This window comes from Micromys minutus, assembly GCF_963924665.1.
Source record: "Micromys minutus genome assembly, chromosome: 16".
Lineage (NCBI taxonomy): Eukaryota > Metazoa > Chordata > Mammalia > Rodentia > Muridae > Micromys > Micromys minutus.
The window spans coordinates 53474024-53495389 of NC_137985.1; the positions used below are offsets into that span (position 1 = coordinate 53474024).

The 21366-nt window shown below is 44.8% G+C and overlaps 1 protein-coding gene across 3 annotated transcripts in view; it reads right to left on the reverse strand.

Moving 5' to 3' along the window:
- MAP2K5 (mitogen-activated protein kinase kinase 5) overlaps positions 1–21366 on the reverse strand; it is a 207423-nt gene that overhangs the window by 53962 nt on the left and 132095 nt on the right. For 2 of the 3 annotated variants that reach the window (XM_080930288.1, XM_080930287.1), the window contains one exon: positions 15300–15329. The exons of the other annotated variant lie outside the window; for it this stretch is intronic. In XM_080930288.1, the coding sequence (XP_080786414.1) occupies positions 15300–15329 (30 nt within the window). The remainder of the gene's footprint in view (positions 1–15299; positions 15330–21366) is intronic. 3 annotated transcript variants of the gene reach the window in all.

A 21366-nucleotide genomic window follows, 5' to 3' on the forward strand; every position in this document is an offset into this window, starting at 1 on the left:
ATGCCAGGGTTTTATTACATTCTTGATAGCAACATACTACAGGATGTCAACTTCATGCATTTTGTATTAAGGTAGCAGAGCCAGAACCTGAAATTGATTCGAAATGCGCATGGTACTCAATTACTTCTGAACATTGTCACACAGTGCCGTGACTTATGTCTTCCACTTCACACGGGGCTGATGCGATGATGCAACATCATCATAACTGATTCATTTTCTCAATTAAATAAAGCTACTGTGCTGCTCTTTGTAGGAGTGCCACGCAGACCATGGAGTTAGATGTATTATCTCCTTCTCTTGTCTCAGATATATTGCCTTAAAGGCTATGTTCTGTTCCTCTGTTAATTCCACCAGAAAAATTTAATGCTGAAGTCATATTTCTCATGTTCTGAGCTGCCATGCGTACGGCTGTATTTATATTAGGCATATTCTTCACTGCTAAACTCTTTGTTGTTTACCTTTTTCAAGATCATATTACTGTCTGGGCACAGTGACTATAAAACAGCTGAACCATGTCAACCTCAAGCCACTGCCCCTGCTTCTGTGCACAGTTCATGAAAAACCAAAGCCCCTGTTTTTCATAGCACATTAGAACAGGCACTGACTCTGTAAAATGCAGCTTCTTGGACACCGATCTTTGTTCTGGGTCTGCCTTTCTAATGGCCTAGCATGGGAGCAGAGGTTGGAGAGTATGGCCAGGTTCGTCCTATGTACAGCCGGCTCCTGACAACGCCTCTGACACTCTTTATAACCAGCTTGTCGAAGCCCATGCTCCTGCACACACATTTTGCTTGTGTTGAGTGGCTCCTGAGGCTAACAAGGACTCTGGGACAGCAAACAGGATGTAAGTGCTCTAGACACACACTTTGCTAGCCATGCTCTGGAATGAGTGGTGTTCCCACACACTAATGAGATCAACCTCCTTCCTCTTCTGCGCAGGTTTTTTTCTATTCTTTCTACTGTCAGTTGTCAGATCCAACCTTGAAAGCCCACTAATAGGAGAAGTAGGCCTCCTTCTGATGTAAGACAGATCCTCAGTTGTTTAAACAGGATGAATGACTTGTTAGGCAGCCATAAGTACCAGCCAGGTTTTGGAGACTGCATTAACATTTATAGCATCTTTCTTTGCAAGAACCATACAGGTGGCAATTAGAAAGCCCCATAGCATGACTCATGACTTTGTAAAGTGATTCTGGGAAAGCAATTGCAAACACAAAGGCTCCTTTGTGGGGCCTGGACTACTTGTCAATGGCACTTGTGCTAAAAAAACAATTTCAGGAGTTTCTCTTTTTGCCCCCTCTCTGCACACAATGGCAAAGCAGACCCTGCAAGCAGGCCTTTCCCGTCATATTCAGAGGCATAATCAGAAAACCAGACTGGATTCACTACGCTCCAGAGCCGAGGGAAGACACCAGCCAGGCCTTCATTTCCCCTCTGAAATGATAGCTTGCCCTGCAGCTCTTGTAGGAGAGATTTATGTGTGACCCAGGTCACATCTTCCAATATCAGTTGACAAATTTTCTCTTTACATATTTACTGCTTCTCAAGCTTCTGTCATTTTCTCTTGGATAGGAAAGAAAGCCTGAAATTACATGGTATGGCTGGAATTTTTAAAGAACAGCAGCTTCATTTCATGTGACTTGAGTCACATTCCAGTCCTCAGTGTTAAATCTGTTCTTTATAAATTGTGACTCAAATGTAAGGATCTGTAGATGCTTTAAAGACACTTTCCAAATCTGACACACATGGCTATGGCCGCAGCTGCATCCACAGAGAACATGGTGAACTGGGATTTCAAATTCTACATGAAGAATTAGGACCCGAAGGACTGCTGAGGTGGGAAGGACCTCAGACATGCTGAAGGTCCATGGACTACTCTGTCCTTCTGGGAACGGAGGCTCAGAGAGAAACAGTATTCAAGCCCCAGATACAGCCTGGCCTAACAACGTGCTTAGGAGGCTGCCTATCAGGGAAATGCAGAAACCCACTGCCTCGAAATCCTCCTTCCCGCTGTAGGGATATGAACCGTCTGCACAGTTCATAGAACCCAACGCTTCTCAGAAAATGGTGTTGAGGGAACACACCATCTCGAACCTACTACAGATTATAAGGCTATGTAAGGATATACTGTCCTTCCATATCCTTTAACTTGTTGCTTTGCACCACTTAAAGAGTACAATGGAGCTTCCCAATGACTGTTTTTACAAAAAGGAACAGAGTGAATATTTCTGGGCCTAGCTCTCAGTGGACATGCTGATAAAGTGTCCTTTTTCCTGCTCCCCGGGTCATGGCCTTTATCCTTGCTGCAGTTCATACCCCATCAGGAGTCTATACTATACCCGTAGAGGGTCGAAAACAAAAGTTAAGTCATAAGTGAATTTACCAGACAGACCAAAGCAGAACGCCATTAAACTTCCACAGTGTAAGGTCTATATTAATGGGCTGGATGTGGTGGTACATGCTTTTAATATGTGAGTTCAAGGCCAGCCAGGTCTACACAGTAAGAAAACCCTCTTCTCTCCGTGTGTGTGTGTGTGTGCGCACGCACGTGTGTGTCTGTGAGTATATATATAAATTATATATACAAAGGGTTCTTGAATAAATGATTAAAATAAAGGTTTAAAACAAGTCATTCAGTTCGAGTTAAGATGTAATCTCTGTCCCCTTCTCTCTGGCCCACAGTTCAGACTTCAGTGAAGACTGTGCTTGAGAGCCAGCAGTTTTGAGAGGAGACTAGCTAGCCAACTGCTGGGTGTGACAGAGGCTCCAAGATGCGGAGAGGAGGGCACAGCTCAGGTGGGGCCAGATAGAAAAATCACTAAGGCCGTAAATTAGATCACTTGGCTCTTGCTGCTTCCCAAGGATCAAGGACAGTGCGTTTCTACACAGAACACAACGGCAGGAGCAATGAGGTGCAGGGCAGCATTACTCACTGCCGGCCTGCCAGGCAGGGAGCAGGAAGAGGACCCGCTCGCCAGGCCATTCTCTGTCCTTTGTGTATTTAACACTGACATAGCTCATGTCTCACTCCATGGCCATGCAGAGGAGCCACAGCACGTTCTCCTGTGGGCAAACATTCACTTTAACGCTTTGACTCAGAATTGCAGTTTGAAATAAACAGATGTGAGTCACAGGAGGAATCTGTTTGCTGATGGCACAGTCCTGGCCGAGGTGTTGAAGAAGGTTTGAGTAGATTTAGACATTTTCTTCTCTAACGTTTGTTCCTCTTTCTTTGTTCATCGAGGGGATGATCTTGTGTGAATCTACCTTAAGACCGTAAGAGGTGTGCGTGTGCATGTGTGCAGGTGAAAGCAGTGTGGTGTAGGAGATACTATTTTTATGACCTGATCCAGTGAGGATGTTAGAAAGGGGTTTTCTGGATCTATCCTTTATTTTGCCTCTTAGTCAGCTTAATTCCTGCCCTATGCTTTGAAACCCAAATAATGCTGGGTTCCCATAGTCCAATTCTTTGCCTGTGTGGAATCTTGCTTTGAAATATTCCAAATAGAGGTATCTTCTAGGGCTGGTGTTTCATCTTGGGCATCTAGAACTGATGGGACATTTCCTTCCTGAAATTTATGACTGCACTGTGTTCATAATGACATCTGCTTTGGATCCCAGGACTTCCTAGCTCTTAGAGCTGCAGCTGGGCCCCTACACTCAAGTTGCAGCATAACCTCTTCTGTAGTTCAACCTGTTCTCAGAATTAGGCTCAGTCTGTCCACCATAGCACTCTGTTTCCTGTCATAATGCCACTTTCCCTGGACAGAGAATCCTTACCCCTCTTGTATTGGGTTATTTTGTGGGGCTGGTGCTTGTCACGTTTCCTGCAGAAGCTTTTCAAATATTAGGAAGGCTCATTACATTTCCAGGAGTCTATAGCAGAATGCTGTTAGAAAGTTCTTTTACAAGCCCAAATAAATCTTCTTAAACATAAGCCCATGACCCTTGAGCTGTGGCAAACAGACTGATTTCAGATCCTCATACATTTGGAGACAGATGCCATGTCTTCTGTGCTGAGTAAGCACACGGACTCCTCCCACTTCTTCCTTACAGTAATGCACTCTGGATGTGCTCGCCCTCAGTCCTTTCACTTATGTGGAGGGGACTCTATGTGAGACACCAGGAGGGGCATGAAGATCAGGCCTGGATTAAGAATATGTACCTCCCATGTGCTTAAGGGAGTTACATAGCCTTCAGGTACTGCTGATAGAGAAACTGTTACTTGTCTCAGCAGAAGTAGGTTATTCTAAGAGCTCCAGCAGCCACTGTTGGGCTCAGGAAGCAAGCCAAGAGCTAGGCACACACTTCTGAATCTCAGAAGTGGCTTGATTTCTGAGTTCAAGGCAAAGTCCCAGGCAAGCCAAGGCTAATATGTTTGTCTCAAACAAAACAAAATGAGCCAATAGTCAGAAAGTAGATCTAGCTTTCCCCAAACCAGCAAGCCCAGGCTTTTCATTCTGTGAAAGCCTCTGGAATTAAGGCAACTTTGAGTTGGTTTTTTTAATTTCCTGAAGAACAGCCATGATTTTACACCCTCTGTCATTTGTGCTCAGCTTCTTCCAACTGTGTTCACATGTCTCATGTGTATTACGTGTGAAACACATTCACCTGGCTGTGTTTCAGGCTACTCAGTGGAAGCCTGAACATCCAGTATTTGCTTTTTGCCTGTACCCATACACTTTCATCTTTCCCTTAAAGGGCTTGTTTTAGACACAGACTCGCTGGTGTCACCTCTCTTGTGCTTTGAGATTCTTACTAAGAGGAGTCCCTGTGTGGGGCCGTCTCGCCCATGGAGCCTGGACAGGTCTGAAGAAACTGCATCTGTGCCTCTTCCTTGAGACAAACCACAGGAGCCTTGTGTTTGGTTGAGATGAAGCCCAGCAGCTCTTCAGATTCTTTCAGATTCCAGAAAATTTGAGTAGATTCTGGACATTTCCAAGGTTGAAATTTACATGGTATGGCTGGAAATTTTAAAGAATCGCACGCAGCTTCACTTCATGTGACTTGAGCTACATTCCAATCTTCAGTGTTAAATCTGTTCTTTATAAATTGTGACTCAAATGTAAGGATCTGTAGATGCTTTAAAGACACTTTCCAAATCTGACACACATGGCTATGGCCCCAGCTGCATCCACAGAGAATATGGTGAACTGGGGTTTCAAATTCTACATGAAGAATTAGGACCCGAAGGACTGCTGAGGTGGGAAGGACCTCAGACATGCTGAAGGTCCATGGACTACTCTGTCCTTCTGGGAACGGAGGCTCAGAGAGAAACAGTATTCAAGGCTGCTGAATACGGCTCAGCTCCCACCTGTTTCTGATCCTCCACTCCGTCCTTGCCTACACCTGTACTGGGCCCAACTACTGTCTGGATTCAACTGGCAGAGGGGGCTTACTGTCCCCCCAGCCCTCCAGAGGGGGCTTACTGTCCCCGCCAGCCCTCCAGAGGGGGCTTACTGTCCCCCCAGCCCTCCAGCCCTTGCCCCAGCTGGAGTCTCCTGGCCAGTGCTCCTCATCTCTAGACAATGGCCACGCCTCTCAGAAGGACCTGCCCTTCAGGCAGCAAAGCTGTGAGGGCAGAGCAGAGGGATGGGGTGAGGACAGGAGAAGACAAAGCAGTGAGTGGGGAGCCTGGGATTGGGCCTGAGTCTTGGCTCCTTCCATGTGCAAATTGTTTTTTTTCTTAACCAACATGTAAATAAGTAAAATTGAGGTAGATGATCGTGTCAGTGATGTCATTTATAGTCATCATGTCAGTGATGTCATTTATAGTCATTGTGTCAATGATGTCATTTATAGTCATCATGTCAATGATGTCATTTATAGTCATCGTGTCAGTGATGTCATTTAGTCATCATGTCAGTGATGTCATTTATAGTCATCAAGCAGGCCTCGATACCAGACACTGCAAGTAACTCTAGAACCCAGAAGGCAGGTGTACTGGCTGTTTTTGCATGTTACCTTAACACAAACTAGAGCCATCAGAGAGAAAGGGGTCCCAGCTGGACAGTATTTTCTCAATTAGTGATCAATGGAGGAAGGCCCAGCCCGTTGTGGAGGCCCTTACAATAAGGAGGCAGGCAGAGCAACAGAGGGGAAGCAAGCCAGTAAGCAGCACCTTTCCATTGCCTCTGCGTCAGCTCCTGCCTTTAGGTTCCTGCCCTGCTTGAGTTCCTGTGCTGACTTCCTTTGGTGATGAACACCAAGGTGGAATTGTAAGCTGAAACCAACTCTTTCCTTCCTAACTTGCTTTCTGGTCATGGTGTTTATCACAGCAACAGAAATCCTAACAAGACAGCAGGTGAGACACAATTGCTGACTGACTTAAGGTCCCTGACATGAGTACACTGGTAAGACAAAACACAGAGTTTGCCTTTTCTCTGATTGTCACTGAGTACTGGGTCAGAGAACAGCTTCCTACAGCTGGGGACGCCCTCCTCTCTTCTCCTTAGACATCAGGCATGCACACGGTTCGTAGAAACAACATGAGGCAAAACACCATATGCATAAAAAGTTATCTTTTTTTAAAAGCCCATAGCTTTAAGTTTTGCTTTTCCATAGGGTTCTAAGATCTTTTTAAAAAGAGCTAATAGGAAATGCCAGGACCGGAGTTCAGAGCAGCCTTGCCTGTGCTTGGGTGGAAGTCATATACCCAGGGTGACATACAGTGTCACCTAGGGAGGTGGGGATCACATGCTACCTGTTTCTCTCTGCCCAGAGCACAGGATGAAGGGAGATGTCTGGCCAGAAAGTTGCCTTTGCTTGCGGCATTTTCTTTTTTTCTTTTTTTCCCAAACTGGAACTAGCCCTATAGAGAAGGTCTCTGGCCCACAGGGCAGTCTGGCCCACAGGGCAGTGCTGCAGTCTGTTTTTGTTCAGGACTGAAGCAAGCTTTATCTCTTACTTTAGCCTGTGCACCTCCCTGTGCCTGGAGATGCTCTCCTTCCTGCCGGATGGTCGCTAGGTGCAGACATTGAGGCACAGCCTAATACACAGCACCACTGATTCTAACTGGCTGCCCTGTTTCCACATCCATCAGGGCTGACACCTCGGCACAAATGCCTGCTGTCTTGGCTCCCAGTTGTGTACAGGATCCTTTGTTCCTGGCTGTGTGTCTGTCACCCTCAGTCCTATATGGCTGCAGCTCTTTGCTCCTTTAGAGACTTGTTGCTTTTTCAATGAACTCTTCTTGTCTGTTTTATTGGCACTAAAGAGGGTTGGGTTTTTAGGATCATTAACATTTTAGTTGAAGAAGATTCTCCAACACCCCAGGCATTAATCCAGAACTGTTGAACGTTTAAAAGTAATCTGTATTCAAACAAAGCTTGGCCAGGTCTGCCACCTTTTAACTTGGATGCCAATGAGCTCAGAGCTCCAAGTCCCCTCAAGTTCTCTCTGGAAGGTGGTGAGCACTACTGAGAACAATAAAAGCTGATGTCTCCTCCACAGCTGAGACCAGGTGCCCACCAGGGGGCCCGACAGCAATTACCTGGAAGGCAGGGGGCATCCTGGGACAGTAATTTCCACCTCTGTGGACACACCAGTTGGAGGCAGTATTTGAGTGGCTGGGTGTGTAAAATAAGACTGGTTATTTGGGAGCAAACCTCTGGGCGCCTCATCATACTCTATGTCCCCATGTTTCTCTAGATAGAAAAAGCCACTGAGCTGGGAGTGGGAGACAGGAACCCTGCAAGCTACTTAATTAGCATGGCTCCCATTCCCACTTGTAGAAAATAAAAACTAGATAAGTCTTCTTGCCTCTGAAACTCTAGAGTTCCTTGAGGTGGCGACTACCAAAGGGCAAGTGTGGAAATCTCTGGCGAGACAAGATGGCAAAGCTGCCAACTGGGAGCCAGAGCAGGTCCTGAGGCCGTTGCTAACATTTCACTCCGATTTCTAGGCTGATCATTTAAAAACTGAGAGAATCATGGTCCCAGCTACTGGGCTATAAATGACTAGATTCTCTATGTAAGTCTGTGAATTATGACTGTGAATGATAAATTGTAACTCCAAAGAGAAGGACTGGACAGGAGGCTCTGGTGGGATCAGAAAAGTAATTCATTTCAGTCCAACCTGGCAAGAGACATAGTCATATATTTTCAGAGCTATCTAGGCAAATCCCTGAAGTATTTTCTGGAGGTATAAATAACGCCACCATCGCCTTGGTCTTGTTAACCACCGCACATGTTTCCAAGTGCCTGCTTAGGCCTTGGCTCATGTAATCGTGGTAATTCCTTCCTAGTAGTCTAGAAACTGTCTTGTAGTGTGTCAGGTCAAATTGACACAAGCCCGAAAGAAGCTTTCAGGCACGTGGCAAGTACCCTCAGGGCAGAGGTCTGGTGCAAATCCTTCCTACCTCAGATAGGCTCCCTGCCATCTCAAAGGGACTCACATCCTGGGGCCCAGCTTCTGTATCTGGTCTATTGTAAAGTCGTCTATATCTTGATACACTCCCTTCCTCCTCCTGCTCCTTTCTCCCTTTTCTCGCATTACAATTTATTCAGGGAATTTGCTCAACTATGAAAATGAAAGCAACCATGGTAACACTCTGTAGTCAGACTACTGGAAGGAGGCTATCCACACCCCATGTTTAGACCTGTGGCTCTTGGTGACTCGAGTGCTTACATGGTCCTTGCCATCCTTATGGCTTCCTTACCCCAGCTCAAGTATCTTCTACTCTATGATGGCTTCTTTTAAATAAATATTTATTTTCATTATTTAAAGTATGTGTATACAGGTCCACTGAGGTGGCACATTAATCCTAGCACTTGGAAAGCATTTAGGCAGATCGCTGTGAGTTCAAACCCAGCTTGGCCCATATAGTCAGTTCCAGGCCAGCCAGAGCTACATAGAGAGACATTATCTCAACAAATAAAAATAAAACTTACATGTATGTGCGCGTGTGCCTGCAGAGGCTAGAAGTGTAGGATCCCAGTGGAGCTGGAATTACCCGTGGTTGGGAGCCACCTGATGTAAATTCTGGAATCTAAACTTTGGTCCTCTGCAGGAGCAGTACACACTCTTAACAGTTGAGCTATCTTTCCAGACTAAATGACTTATTTACTTTTTAAACTGTGTGTGTGTGTGTGTGTGTGTGTGTGTGTGTGTGGTTGTGCGCGCACGCTGGCAACCTCAGATGCCAGAGGCTTTGGTCTCCTGGAGCTGGAGTTACAGGCAGTTGTGAGTCATGTGATGTGGGTGTTGGGAACCAAACACTTGTCCTCTGTCTCAGCTTCTTAAGTCAGCTAACGCCCCACCCCCTCTGCTCCTGGAGGCCCCTATTACACAAGCAGTCATTTGTTCTGTGCTTTCCTGTCTGTGGTAACTTGGGCGTCCTCTGCTTCAGTTCTACAAAGCATCAGGCACAGGGCAGGTGCTCACTGACAGAGAGACATCTAGTTTAGATGGTGCTGTACAACTGGACCAGTCTGCTGTGGCATATATTTACTAATTTAGGCAGTGTTTGGGGTCAAAGCTAGGGCTTCCTTCAAGCTAGGCAAGTGCTCTACTACTGAGCCACAGCCCAAGCCTTTAGTTGGTATTTAAAAGAAAAGAAAGCCATTCTTCACCTGGCTAAGCAACACAGCTCAAGTACAGTAGCAACAACTACGGTGGAACACCACCTTTCCAAGCTCCCTAGACTCTGGGGACAATTTCTCTCCCTTCTCTGCTGTGTGTGTGCTTGGGTGTCATGTTCGTGGAAACCAGTTAACAGTCTCAGGTGCCATTCATACTTTGTTTCTGTCCTTTCCTCTCCTCTCTCTCACCTCCTGCCCTCAGGAGAGGAGTAGAAGATAGAATATCTCTGGGTCTATCTGGATGGATATTTAGTTTTGGCACCTTAAAAAATCCTGGGAAGAAGCTAATGAGTATCTCCTCATCACTTAAGATTTATCTATACATTTTTGTGGAGTATCCATATGATTTTATGGCTTGGAACTGTGGTATATTTTAAGCGACTATATCTTAATTAGTAAGGATAATAAATAAAAATGTTGGCAGAAATCTGTCTAAGCAAAACTCATGGCACACATCTAGCTTTCATCAGTTAAAGGGGAAACTGATAATTTGGGGGACTACCCATTGCTTTTATTGGGGGGGGGGTGGGAGGCCTAACTGAAAACAACAGGTCTTTACAGTTCAAAAAGTATGTCTAACCAGGGTGGTTCCAAACATGTGTTTGAAGAAGACAAACGTTTTAGATTTTGCAGTTCTATGCACAGTTAGGAGGCTGATCCATAATTGAATATTATGTGTTCAATGTTGGCATTAGTAACAGTGTGCCAAGAAAAGGCTTTTTAATACACATATGTATTAAATGTGAGAAAAAAAAAAAGCTAGCTGTGAGGCAGGAGGATTGACAGGATTTTGAGGCCAGCCTGTGCTACACAGTGAGTAACAGGTCTGCCAACGTTATACAGAAAGACCCAGTTTCAAAAGACCCCAGAAGAAAACTATCCTAAACAGCGTTAAGAACACAGGCCTCCACTCTGGCAAAAGCAATACCTCCTGCTACACAGCAAGAGGATGGTGAGAAGCCAGTCTGCCAGCTGAAGAGATGAGAGGGAAAAACCCAACTCATGCAAACAGCAGGTTTCCAAACCAAGCTAAACTAACTGTCTCCTTGACGTGCTGCTTCTAGTTAATGAGAACAGGGCAGATCTGGTCAATAATACTGATTACATATAATAAAAAGAACCTTAGATCACACTAAGACAAGGATCAGAAAGCAGTAAACCTTTCCAGTCCAGCACAGATCTGTGAGGTGGAATCTGCTGCAGCATGTTGAGGTCTCCAATGCAAACAAACGGCTCCAGGGTTCCGAAAGCATGGGCAGAACACATGTCTTAGGTTAGCAGCAGGGGCTCAGATGAAACCGCCACTGACAACTGCCCTTGTGCGTCAGGCCGTGTACAGGGTGAACACACATTGCTCCTACACTCAAGAAGCTGTGTATCTTGGTTGTAACAACGGGCCATTTATTTCTATTCCTGTCCTGTCTGGGAGAAGGACAGTGGTGACACCCTTAGGAACATCTTTCACTAAAGACAGTCTGTAATCTACTTATGTGTAACTTATCTTGAGGCTGAAGAACTCCCCCTTGATTGGGATGAGAGATACTCATTACCTTGGCTGGCTAGACAGCCTGTCTCCTCTGGTTCAGAACAGTAGGCTCTGTATGCACACTGGAGGCCAAGGCTGGCAGAACACTCGAGAACTGGCCAGTGATAATGAAGTTTCTAATCAATGCCTAAGATTAGATGCTTTAAAAAAAGCAAAAAACCAAAAACTTGAGCTTGTTCTCTTTGGTCAGATGACAGTAAGAATTCTCAGTACAATGATCTCTTCACACTACACTAATCTGTTCAAGGCCTTTCTTACATAATCCCAATAAATAAAGCCTCCGTCCGCCCCCTTCTCTCTTTTGGATCACTTTCTACTTATCATCTTCTTTATTTGAAACAGATTTTTAACAGATAATCTTGATCGTTACAACAATATCTTGCTTGCATTTTATTCAAATAATTCTTAAAAACAGCTTAAAAAGCCGTTTGGAATAACATCAAGCTTGCCATCAATCACAGGGAAAATTCCGCTGGCGGTTCCATAAACAGCAGATCAAGTCTGATGTCTTCAAGGATTTCAGAGTGAACCATAAAAAACTCCATTAACTTCTGACAAAGAATGCAAATTAATCACAACATGGGGTGAAATGAAATTAAAGGCTCTTTTCTAATCAATGACAAGGCACGATGAAATATATGTTACTATCTCTGCACCAGGGCTGCCGACAACAACGTTGGAGCGGCACTTGCCAGACCTCCGAATAGAAGGTGTGGGCATAGACCCACCCACCCTCAGCTCTGGCCCCCTCCCCTCCCCCAGAGCGAGCTGCTTACAAGTCTCAGAGATTCACAGCGCACACTAATCATCCGAATCTCAGGTGCATCCAATTTGTTATTCACACTCTCCCATGCCAGTGAAAAGCCTGGCGCCGACAGATGCACCAGGAACCCTAAATGACAGTTTTGGCCTCCGGAAGTAGGATCACTACAGCAAAATCTAGTACAGCCTCCAGGTGAAATGTCTGGAGCTCCATATGGAGCAGGGGAAATTAACAACAAGATGGAAATCACTGCAGCAGCGGGGAGTCGGAATTTTTGAAAAAAAATGAAATTTAAAGATGAAGAAAGAGAAGTAATAAATTAATGGGGTGTGAAAACATTCAAAGCTTTACAATACCAGGGGCACTATTTGCTCAGATCCCTCCCCCCCTTTTTTAACTCGGGGTCATTTTGATGTAATTTATTAACCAAGATCAGGAATTGTAGGCAAAACAAGAACAATATTTTTATGTATGCAAAAGTACTTTAAGCACATTTGTAGTGGAGTCTTCACTTTCCTGAGGCATCCTGCCTACGGAGTCCCCAGTGCCCTAGTGGGCGGCCCCCAAAGTCTCCCTAAGGATCTCACTATGGTCCGAGTTCGGGGCCTCATCAACGTTTGAATGGAGGATGACGATGTTTAGTGGGCAGTCATTTTCATTTCTCCCAATTATAATGTCATTAAACAAACCATTGCCTACTGCCATGGTTTTTAAGTCAACTGACTTAGGATCTTCAGACCTATACATGTCCAGTCCTTGTTTGGACCCACAGATCTTTCCAGATTACCACTAAAGCTCAACTGTTCAGTGGAGTTAGCTTTGTAAGATGTGGCAAAAAGCAAATGTTGTCATTTCATTACAGAATACGCTCCACAGGCACCTAGAGTTACAGGGCACTGAGGCATCTGCGTCTGCCTGTCACTGCTAAACATGGAACAAGAAAGGCAAAAGGGCTCTGAGGACGGACCAGCCCTGTCCTCTCAGTCAGCACAGCTCCTCCTTTTCTGGACCCTCTGGCGGGGAAGCTGGATTTGAGGAAGGCTCGGTGATGGCCTGCAAGTTGGGTCAAGGGTGTGAACAGCCACCAAGCTGAGGTGACGTAGCCAGTCACTGAACTTCCTAGACCCAAGTCCCCACTCCTCTGTGACCTGAAAGGTGTGAGGCTAGAAATAAGTGTGTGGTGGGGTGTATGGCCCAGGACTAGTCACACAAAGTGCTCGGGAGATGTGAGCAGGAAAGGTGCTGAGTGACTTCCAGACACCTTAACATAGTTTTTTGTTTGAGACAGTTTCATGTATCCCAGGCTGGCTTCAAAATCACTTTATAGCAATGATATCCCTGAATGTCTTAGTCTCCTGTCGCCATCTCCTAGATGCTGGGATGGGTCAGGCCAGAACTCTACTAATAGTTCCCATTCCCATCTCTGGTTATTCTTATAATAATAAACATTGTTGTAATGGAGGCCCCAACTTTTCTTCCAAAGATGTCTGTGCTACTCTAAGGCCTAAAGGAAACTCTGCAAGTGCTTCCAAACAGCAAACACCTGATCTCACAAAACAATGACATTCACACAGAAGCCCAGCCTCTTCCTTCATAAGTGTGGTCCCTGGCGACTGATTCTATTACGTCCACGCCCTCCTCCTCACCCTCACCCTGTATACGCCCTGTCACCAGTTGGAGGAGGGACTGCTAAAGATGCTGTCAGCAGCACTGATGCTGGCTGCGTGAGGAAGTCTGCAAGCTTGCAGCTCCTTCCAGCTTCATGCTCTGCTCCAGTGGGGTTGAGGGTTGCTGAGAAGTAAGTGCTGTTTTGAGCACTGCCTTGCACCGAGGACCACATACTCAGCCGGCCCTGCTTATTCTCTCTGCATAGTAGGGACTTTAAGGATCTGGCTACAGTTTCAATCTCTGAAATTTAAACTATATCTTACTTATTATGGGGAAGGCATCTGTGTAGAGGTGAGAGGTCACTGGTGGGAGTCAGTTTCCTCCATTATGCCCTTTGGGTCCCAGGGATCACACTCGGGCTCACAATGGCTAGTAAGTCTCCTAAGACTAGTTTAAGAGTTAGGTCATCAAGGGCCTCATGTTCATTTCCACAGCTTTATAGGATTATATGCATTAGTCAAACACGGAATTGTTTAAAATTACTGACAGACTTAAGAGGCTTAACAAGATAAATATTCAAATGACTATAAATCTTGACAATTTGATTTTAATCCGACAGACTACCTATAAAGAGCTGAGTGGCATGGCTGTACATGTCAGAATCTCAGGATGAGCTGTGTGCACACACCAATGGTTACATTCTGGACTTGGTTTTCAAATGACTATGCTTAAGCAAAGACACTTCTCTTTGCTGCCAAGAAAAGTGGGGCTAACCCTCCTGAACCTAACCACTTGAAGGATTTCTCTTCCACGTATCTGGTGACTTTTAACTGTGCAGGGAAAGGGCTTCGAAGGAGACGTATCTGTGAGTGAAGGCTCTTTAAGGGTCCACGGGTACTGGGAGAATATGCTGAGAACCACTTCTAAAGATGGCTGGGGAGAAGGCGCCCCTCCTATTATTCAATAACCATGTTTGTGATGCATCTGCATAATCTAACCATGCATAAATTAGTATGTGTAATACAACAGTTATTTGCATAATAATAGCAAGTTAATAGATGCTTAAAGAGCAAGACCAACACCACCTTTAAATCAGACATGCCTGCAGGCACTTTGGCCTGTTCAGACCACAGTGCCAGAACAACAGTGCACATCAACCAGAAGAGAGCCGTCAGACGTCCATTTTTCATCTCCCTGGACATTTTGCCTGCTGCCTCAGCAGCAGGGAACACTCTCCAGACACAAAATAGCTTTATATTTTAACTGCTACCATCCCTCTCTAGTAAAAATTATGAAGGATTTACAAAAAATTTAGGATTTGGAATACTTGAAAATAAACTATTTGTAAATAGAAAAAAACAAAATAAAAATGGATTAAAAAAAATCATAGGAGATGAAACCGGGATCCTGCGCCCCTGGTGAGCAGTGACCCACATTAGCTATCTTCACCCTTTGCTTCATCTTTTAACTGGAATAACTTTAATTGAATCCAAATGCTCATAAAGAATATAAAGAAAACGTGGGCCCTACACCAGCCTCAGCATGAGCACATGGAGCTGGGCAGAAGGGACACCTCAAATGTTATACAAAGAGGAGCAAGATGGCCCCAGTCAGCCTTTAACAGGAGGAAAAAAAAGTCTAAAGCCAATAGAGACTTCTAATGACTCCTTTAAGAAACCACTGTTCATTTTAACAGGACAGATTTATTTATATGTGGCTGAAATGTTCACAATCGCTTCCTGTGCCTTCATACATAGGAATGAATGTCACAGTGGCAAATGGTAGTAATGAACAATCTTACCTGAGGATATGGAAACCTCCCAAGAGCAAGCTGGGAAAGAAAATAATATTTGTCTAGTTATAGATTTGCATGCAGGGCAGATCTCCTTAAGACACACAAGGACTACATTTCAGAACTGCATCTAGCATGTAAAAAACATCCAAACCTCTAGTGCATGAACTAAATTATTGCTGTAATTACATTATAAACTGTATTTAGAATGGACATTTTAATAGATAATATTTTATCTCTGATAAAAACATTTTCATTTTAGCAAACTAAATATTATCCTACACACTTTCTCTTAGGTGTATTCTCAGCTCTGGGGAATTACTCATATGTGTGTGTGTGTGACAGTTTCTTTGGGACAGAGATGTACAGATCTGTAGGCCTTTTCTCTTGTAGTATGGGGCACAGCACAGCTCTATGGTTTGGAGTGGGCTGTAGTACGGACTGGAGCCTGGGTTATCATTTTCACCCACTTACCTTGTCATGCTTCCCTGTAAGTTAGAGGTCCTGTCACTACTGCACAAATGGCCACCATGGTGGTGAGGATGAAACTGGATGAAACTGGCCAGGGAAGGCTGCAAGGGTGGAACTGGAGGCCTCAGGCTGAATCTGGGAGGCTGAACCCTCCATGCCTATTTTGATTTGCATATTGCTCTGTGTTTCTGGGCTACTCACTTCTGTTCCCTGGCATGTTACAAGTGAGCAACTCCGACAAGAACAGGCTTGATATAATGTGATAAGATCAGACCCCTCCCATCTCCGTTATCTCTGTCAACAGGCTCTTTGTACTTAGTCCAGGCTGTCCACGCTAGCCTCAAACTCACAGAACCGCCTGCCGCTGCCTCCTGAGGGCTTGAACAACCCAGCGCGGTTTACAACAACCTATTTAAGGGAAGCAGTCATGAAAATGTAAAGCTTCCTGGCATGGCCCACCCTCCATTCTGAGCCCCTCCATATGTATCTGCAACTGCCTTCGAAGGAGAAGCACACACCAGAGAAGCCTGAGCAGCTGAGCACATGGACCTATAGGGCAGATACAAACCCTCAAGGAATCCTCAGTTAGTCAAGAGAAATCTAGGGACTGTCCCCAAAACCTGCTTCTCAATCTAGTGTTCTTCCCAGCACGCTGGCACTGTCTTCTGAGAGCCCGACAGTTGCACACTTGTCTTAAAGATACATTTCTCAAACACTTGACAATGTTGTTTAAAATCATTTCATGCAACAAAGAAACAGTTCTTTCACTTTGTGAGAATTGCAGCGTGCATTGGAGATGATATGCCTTAACTTGGTGATCATGTAACTTCTGGATAGCCTGAAGCCCGAATGCCCCACGTATATTCAAACCCCGAATACCTACAAAGATCACCAAAGGATGGACCGGAGTGGTGAGGTTTCTAAGCTCCAAGGGCAATCTGAACAGTAATGCAACAACAATGAACAGTGTAATGTGTACAGTTGGCTCTGGGAAGACGGACACTCGCTTGGACGTTTGTGTATGCTGTATGTGCCTGTGTGTGTTAGAATGTCTAGTTAAGTGCCACGCTGTGTTCCTATCTCATGCACATTAATACATATGTGGATTTTCAAGCTACCGGTATTTCCTTTGATGGATTTCCTCAATCTTTCCACAGTCAAACAGGAAAACCTGTGGAAGGAGGCAGAGGAGGGAGGATGGGCACTTCCGAGAGTCCGCAGGGCTGGCCGGCTGCTGTGTAGAAGCTGCCGTGCTGCCCCCGGTCGGCTCTCGAACATCACAAGCTGGAGGCTTGTCTTAGGTTTGAAAAATACAGGTGTGACGACACTTTTGTGAGTGTGCAGACTGACTCAGGAATCTCTGTGGCCTAGGCTGCTGTGGTGGGGGCACTGTGACACAGTGAGGAGTGAACAAAAGCTGTACCCACTATCACATTGACTTGTATAAATCTCATCGGGGTTAAGACACAGCACAAGAAGGATTTCTCATCTAAAATGGCTAAGAGCCTAACAACTGTCAGAACGCACCTAAAACACAGCGGCGTAATCCCTTCCAGAGAAATGCCACCACTTATGGACAGACATGTTGAACACATCACTGGGACTGAGGAAGAGTTCTGCCCACATGACTGACTGGCAGAGGGACCTGCCTACCACATATGTTATCAACATCTACTTGACCCAGCAGATGCCGACACTCCTGTTGCTGTAAAGAATTAAGAAACACAACCGGTGTATATCTGTAATCTCAGCACTTCTGAAAGTTACGGCAATAGAACCCTGACTTCAACATCAGCCAAGGCCACATAGTGAAGCTCTTTCCAAAACAAAACGTAATGAACAAGAGCAGAAGAACGTGAGAATCGGCTTCCCCTCATCTTAGCACCAGGCCTCTGACTGGCCAGTCATCACTGGTTTGCAGTAAGTATGCATTTACCCAGCCCCTCTGTCATCACTGGGGCAGGGAAGCAGGGTGGCTGGTGTCATTCATTTCAGACACTACTATGCAGGGGGACAGAGAGAAGACTTGGTGTGGGCATTTTGGTGGCCCCTTTGCCCTGTCTGCTTGGGAACAGGCCACAGTGGCTGATCTGGGCAAAGCAGCATTCCTGGGTCTAACTTTGCTTCGAGTTTTCCTGACATCTGCCCATTGGGACCTCAGTCCTGCTGGCATTTTGTAGGTGTGACCTCTTTGGATGGCATAGAAGGCTCTTTTGCCATTGACAGGTAGGTACCACTGCCATGGTAGCAGGATTGCCACTGCCTCTCTTGCTGTGGCAGCTTACAGATCTCAGCTTTACACTAGTGAGCCCAGGCGAGTGTGCCTCTCTTGTCCTTCAGTCTATGGAGCTCCAGCTGACTAGGGGACAGGTGTTGACACCTCAGTACTTGTCTTATGACAGTGGGTGGAACCCCTTTGTCAAGATTTCATTCAGCTGGAAGTGGAATGGCACCCTGAGCAGACATGGCTCCATGGAGAACTTCTTCACAGAAGTCAAAACAAACACGGACCCTTAAGGGAGGGGCACACATGCCCTGGGCCTTTCAGACGGCTGGGCCTGCACCGCTCGATGCTCCTACCCTACTGGCCTATTAATCAACGTGCATTTCCCCAGTTTTTAGTGTCAAGGTATTATAAATTAGGAAACTTACAGAAGAGAGTGTGTAATCTTCTCTGAAATGGCCTGCAGATATGTCACTGTACTAAATGTGTTTCAGATTTAATGAAGCTTTAATGTCCTTTTTAATTTTGCCTGTTTCTGTATCACCAGGGGTCGGGCAAGGCAATCAGCACTCAAGAGGGTGGTTTGGTTTAAAACTAGGAAAAAACTCATTTGCTTATGAGTTGCACTGTATTTTCTTAATTAAATTTACTGAGTAAAATGGTTTAAGTTCAGCCAACCAATGACCTTTGTGTGTAGATTTAGATTTATAAATAGGTTAACAGTTAAAGTAAGGGGGAGGAAAAGAAGGATCGCAACAAAGCAAACAGATTAGGGCTTGGCCAACAGGGATCCTACTCGCCGTCAGCTTCATGAGGGAAGCATTTAAATATGGGCAGCTTAAGTCCAGTGTTTAAAAAAGTGCACTAAGAACACGAAGACACGCCAGCAATCCATCAACAGACCCTCTTATCCCCCACCCAGGAGGAGACGGGCGACGCTGTGCAGGACCTGGATCAGGTCTACTGTCCGGGGCTGGGGTGGAGGCAGACAGGAGGCAGGGGAAGCATCCTATGTGATGGTCAATAAACAAGTGCATTTTAATTCCAAACACTAAGCAGTCAACAGACTGTTCAACAGAGGAAAAAGAGGCTGTGGACCTGGTCACATGGGAGACACCGAAATAACAGGGACACCAACATTTCACTGGGAGACTAGAAATGTTCCTCAGAGGCATTTATTGGTCTTTGATTTGACCAACCATAACCTATGAATTGTTCCTGAGGTAGCAGCACTGAAGTATGTTAGATTTTATACTGTAAATAATAAATATATTTGGGCCTCTGTGTGTGTAAAACACAGGTGTGCGCGCGTGCGCGCGCGTGCACACACACACACACACACACACACACACACACACACACAGAGAGAGAGAGAGAGAGAGAGAGAGAGAGAGAACTAAAACAACTGTCAAGTACATAATAGAAACCCTTTGTATTTCACAGAAAGTTTGGGTAGCAAATATTTACAAAGTAACAAGACGGGAAATCACCATCATGGAACTGTAAAGATGAGGAGAGGAGGAGCAAACTAAGACCACTTTACCTGCTTAGGCCACCAGCAATGTAATGTGATGAATTTTAGGTTTACACTTGCACTAAGAAGCACTCGGTTAAAAGAAAATTGTTAATTTAGACATATCCTATGTTTCTCGGCATAACTGCAAATTGAAAACAAGCATTTTCAATATGGCTGAAGGGAGACGTTATAGTCTGAAATGTTCTAAAATTTGTTCTTAATTACCTTGTGCGCATTTTACACAATTAAACTTCCATCTAATGATTTTGCATTTAGATTGTGTGCTGCAGTTAAGCTTCCTTTTCATAGAAACTCGACAGCCACTTGGTGCATTCAGACACAGGGAAACTTAAAAACACAAAATAGACTTAACTTTACTGAATGACATAAAATTCCCTAGGTGAGTTTTCATCCCAAGACCAATTTTCTCAGGCCTAAAGATCGAGCTTAAATCACCTCAAACTATGCTGGAGAAGACCCACAATAAATATTAAACACTTTAAAATCTACCCTAAGATTTGACATTTCTTCCCATGAATCAATTTCATTGTCTGCTTATGGAATGGTTTTAAGACAATCCAAAGGATATAACAGCAATTTGCCAGTGTTAAAGAGCTTCAGAGGTTAAACTAACAACAAAGAACACAGCGTCTTGAAGTAGGGTTTCAATTAAATGCCGAGGATTTAGCAATGCAGGACCAAAAAAAAAAAAAAAAAAGTTACAAATTAATTTAATCTTCTGCCTATAGTTTGCAGCTGCACTCCAAAGTGTCTAGGGCTTAAGAACAAAGCCTTGCAAGGCCTTGGAGTGAGGGAAGCTTCAATTTTTAATGTATAACGCCATTAGCTGCTAACTTGTGGAATCTGCGACCCCTGTGGAGGGGCATAAGTGCGAATGCAGACTGATGAAATGACAGGCTGTTCGCGTCTAGAACCACGAGGAGGAGGGTTATTACTAACGGCACCAGGCCCCACAGAAATCTGCCCTAATAACCTTTGGGACCCTCCACATCCTCAGTTCTCACTACATCAAATATATTGAAATCAAAACCTAATTCACTTTAATTAAAGACAATTAGTTTGTTTTACTATTATTGTTTAACTCATATGATGTGATAATGCATTGGAAATTAAAGATGGGATAATAAATGTAATGAAGGTGCCACACTACACTCTTCCTCATCTAAGCCTGGTGAGATTAGCTCCTCACCAGCATCTACTTCAGGAAGGCTCAGAAGCAGATCATTCGAAGCCGCACAGAGGTGTCTCGTCTGCAGAGAAGATGGCAGAACCAAGCCTGTCTCTTTCCTTAGTCAATTTATACGTATCTTGCCAGAATGCTTTCCTACAAACTCCAAGGATTTCTTTAACACAAACAGAATTATTGCCCAACGGAGGCACCAGAAGCTTAATTAATTTGCCCAAGGTCATACTGTAAGTTGGTGGCAAAGCTTGTTAAATTATTAGAACGCTGGGCTCTACAGATGTTTTGGCAATGGCAGGGAACCCTGTCTGCGAAGGCCCCCGGGGACTTCCGGTGCACTGGGTGAACCTCAGCAAATAACTCATTATGCCCCACGAAGAGTGCCAAGTGCCCCTGAGAGCTGGTAAATAACATTTTTTCCTCTTTGTGTAGAATGAGCCTAACTGGGAGGTTCCCGCCAGGCTTGCTCCTTAACATGTGCCAACATTTCTAAAGAAAATCCTCATCTTCTCCAGGCTTCACAGATCGTGAGTAGATTTATTGTAACTTAAGGAGCCCAAACACAGAAGCACAAAAGGATAAATCAAGCACTTCTCCATCACTCAGAGGTCTTGCATTCTACCCCAGATTACTAGTAATCATGGAGGAAAGACAGCATCAC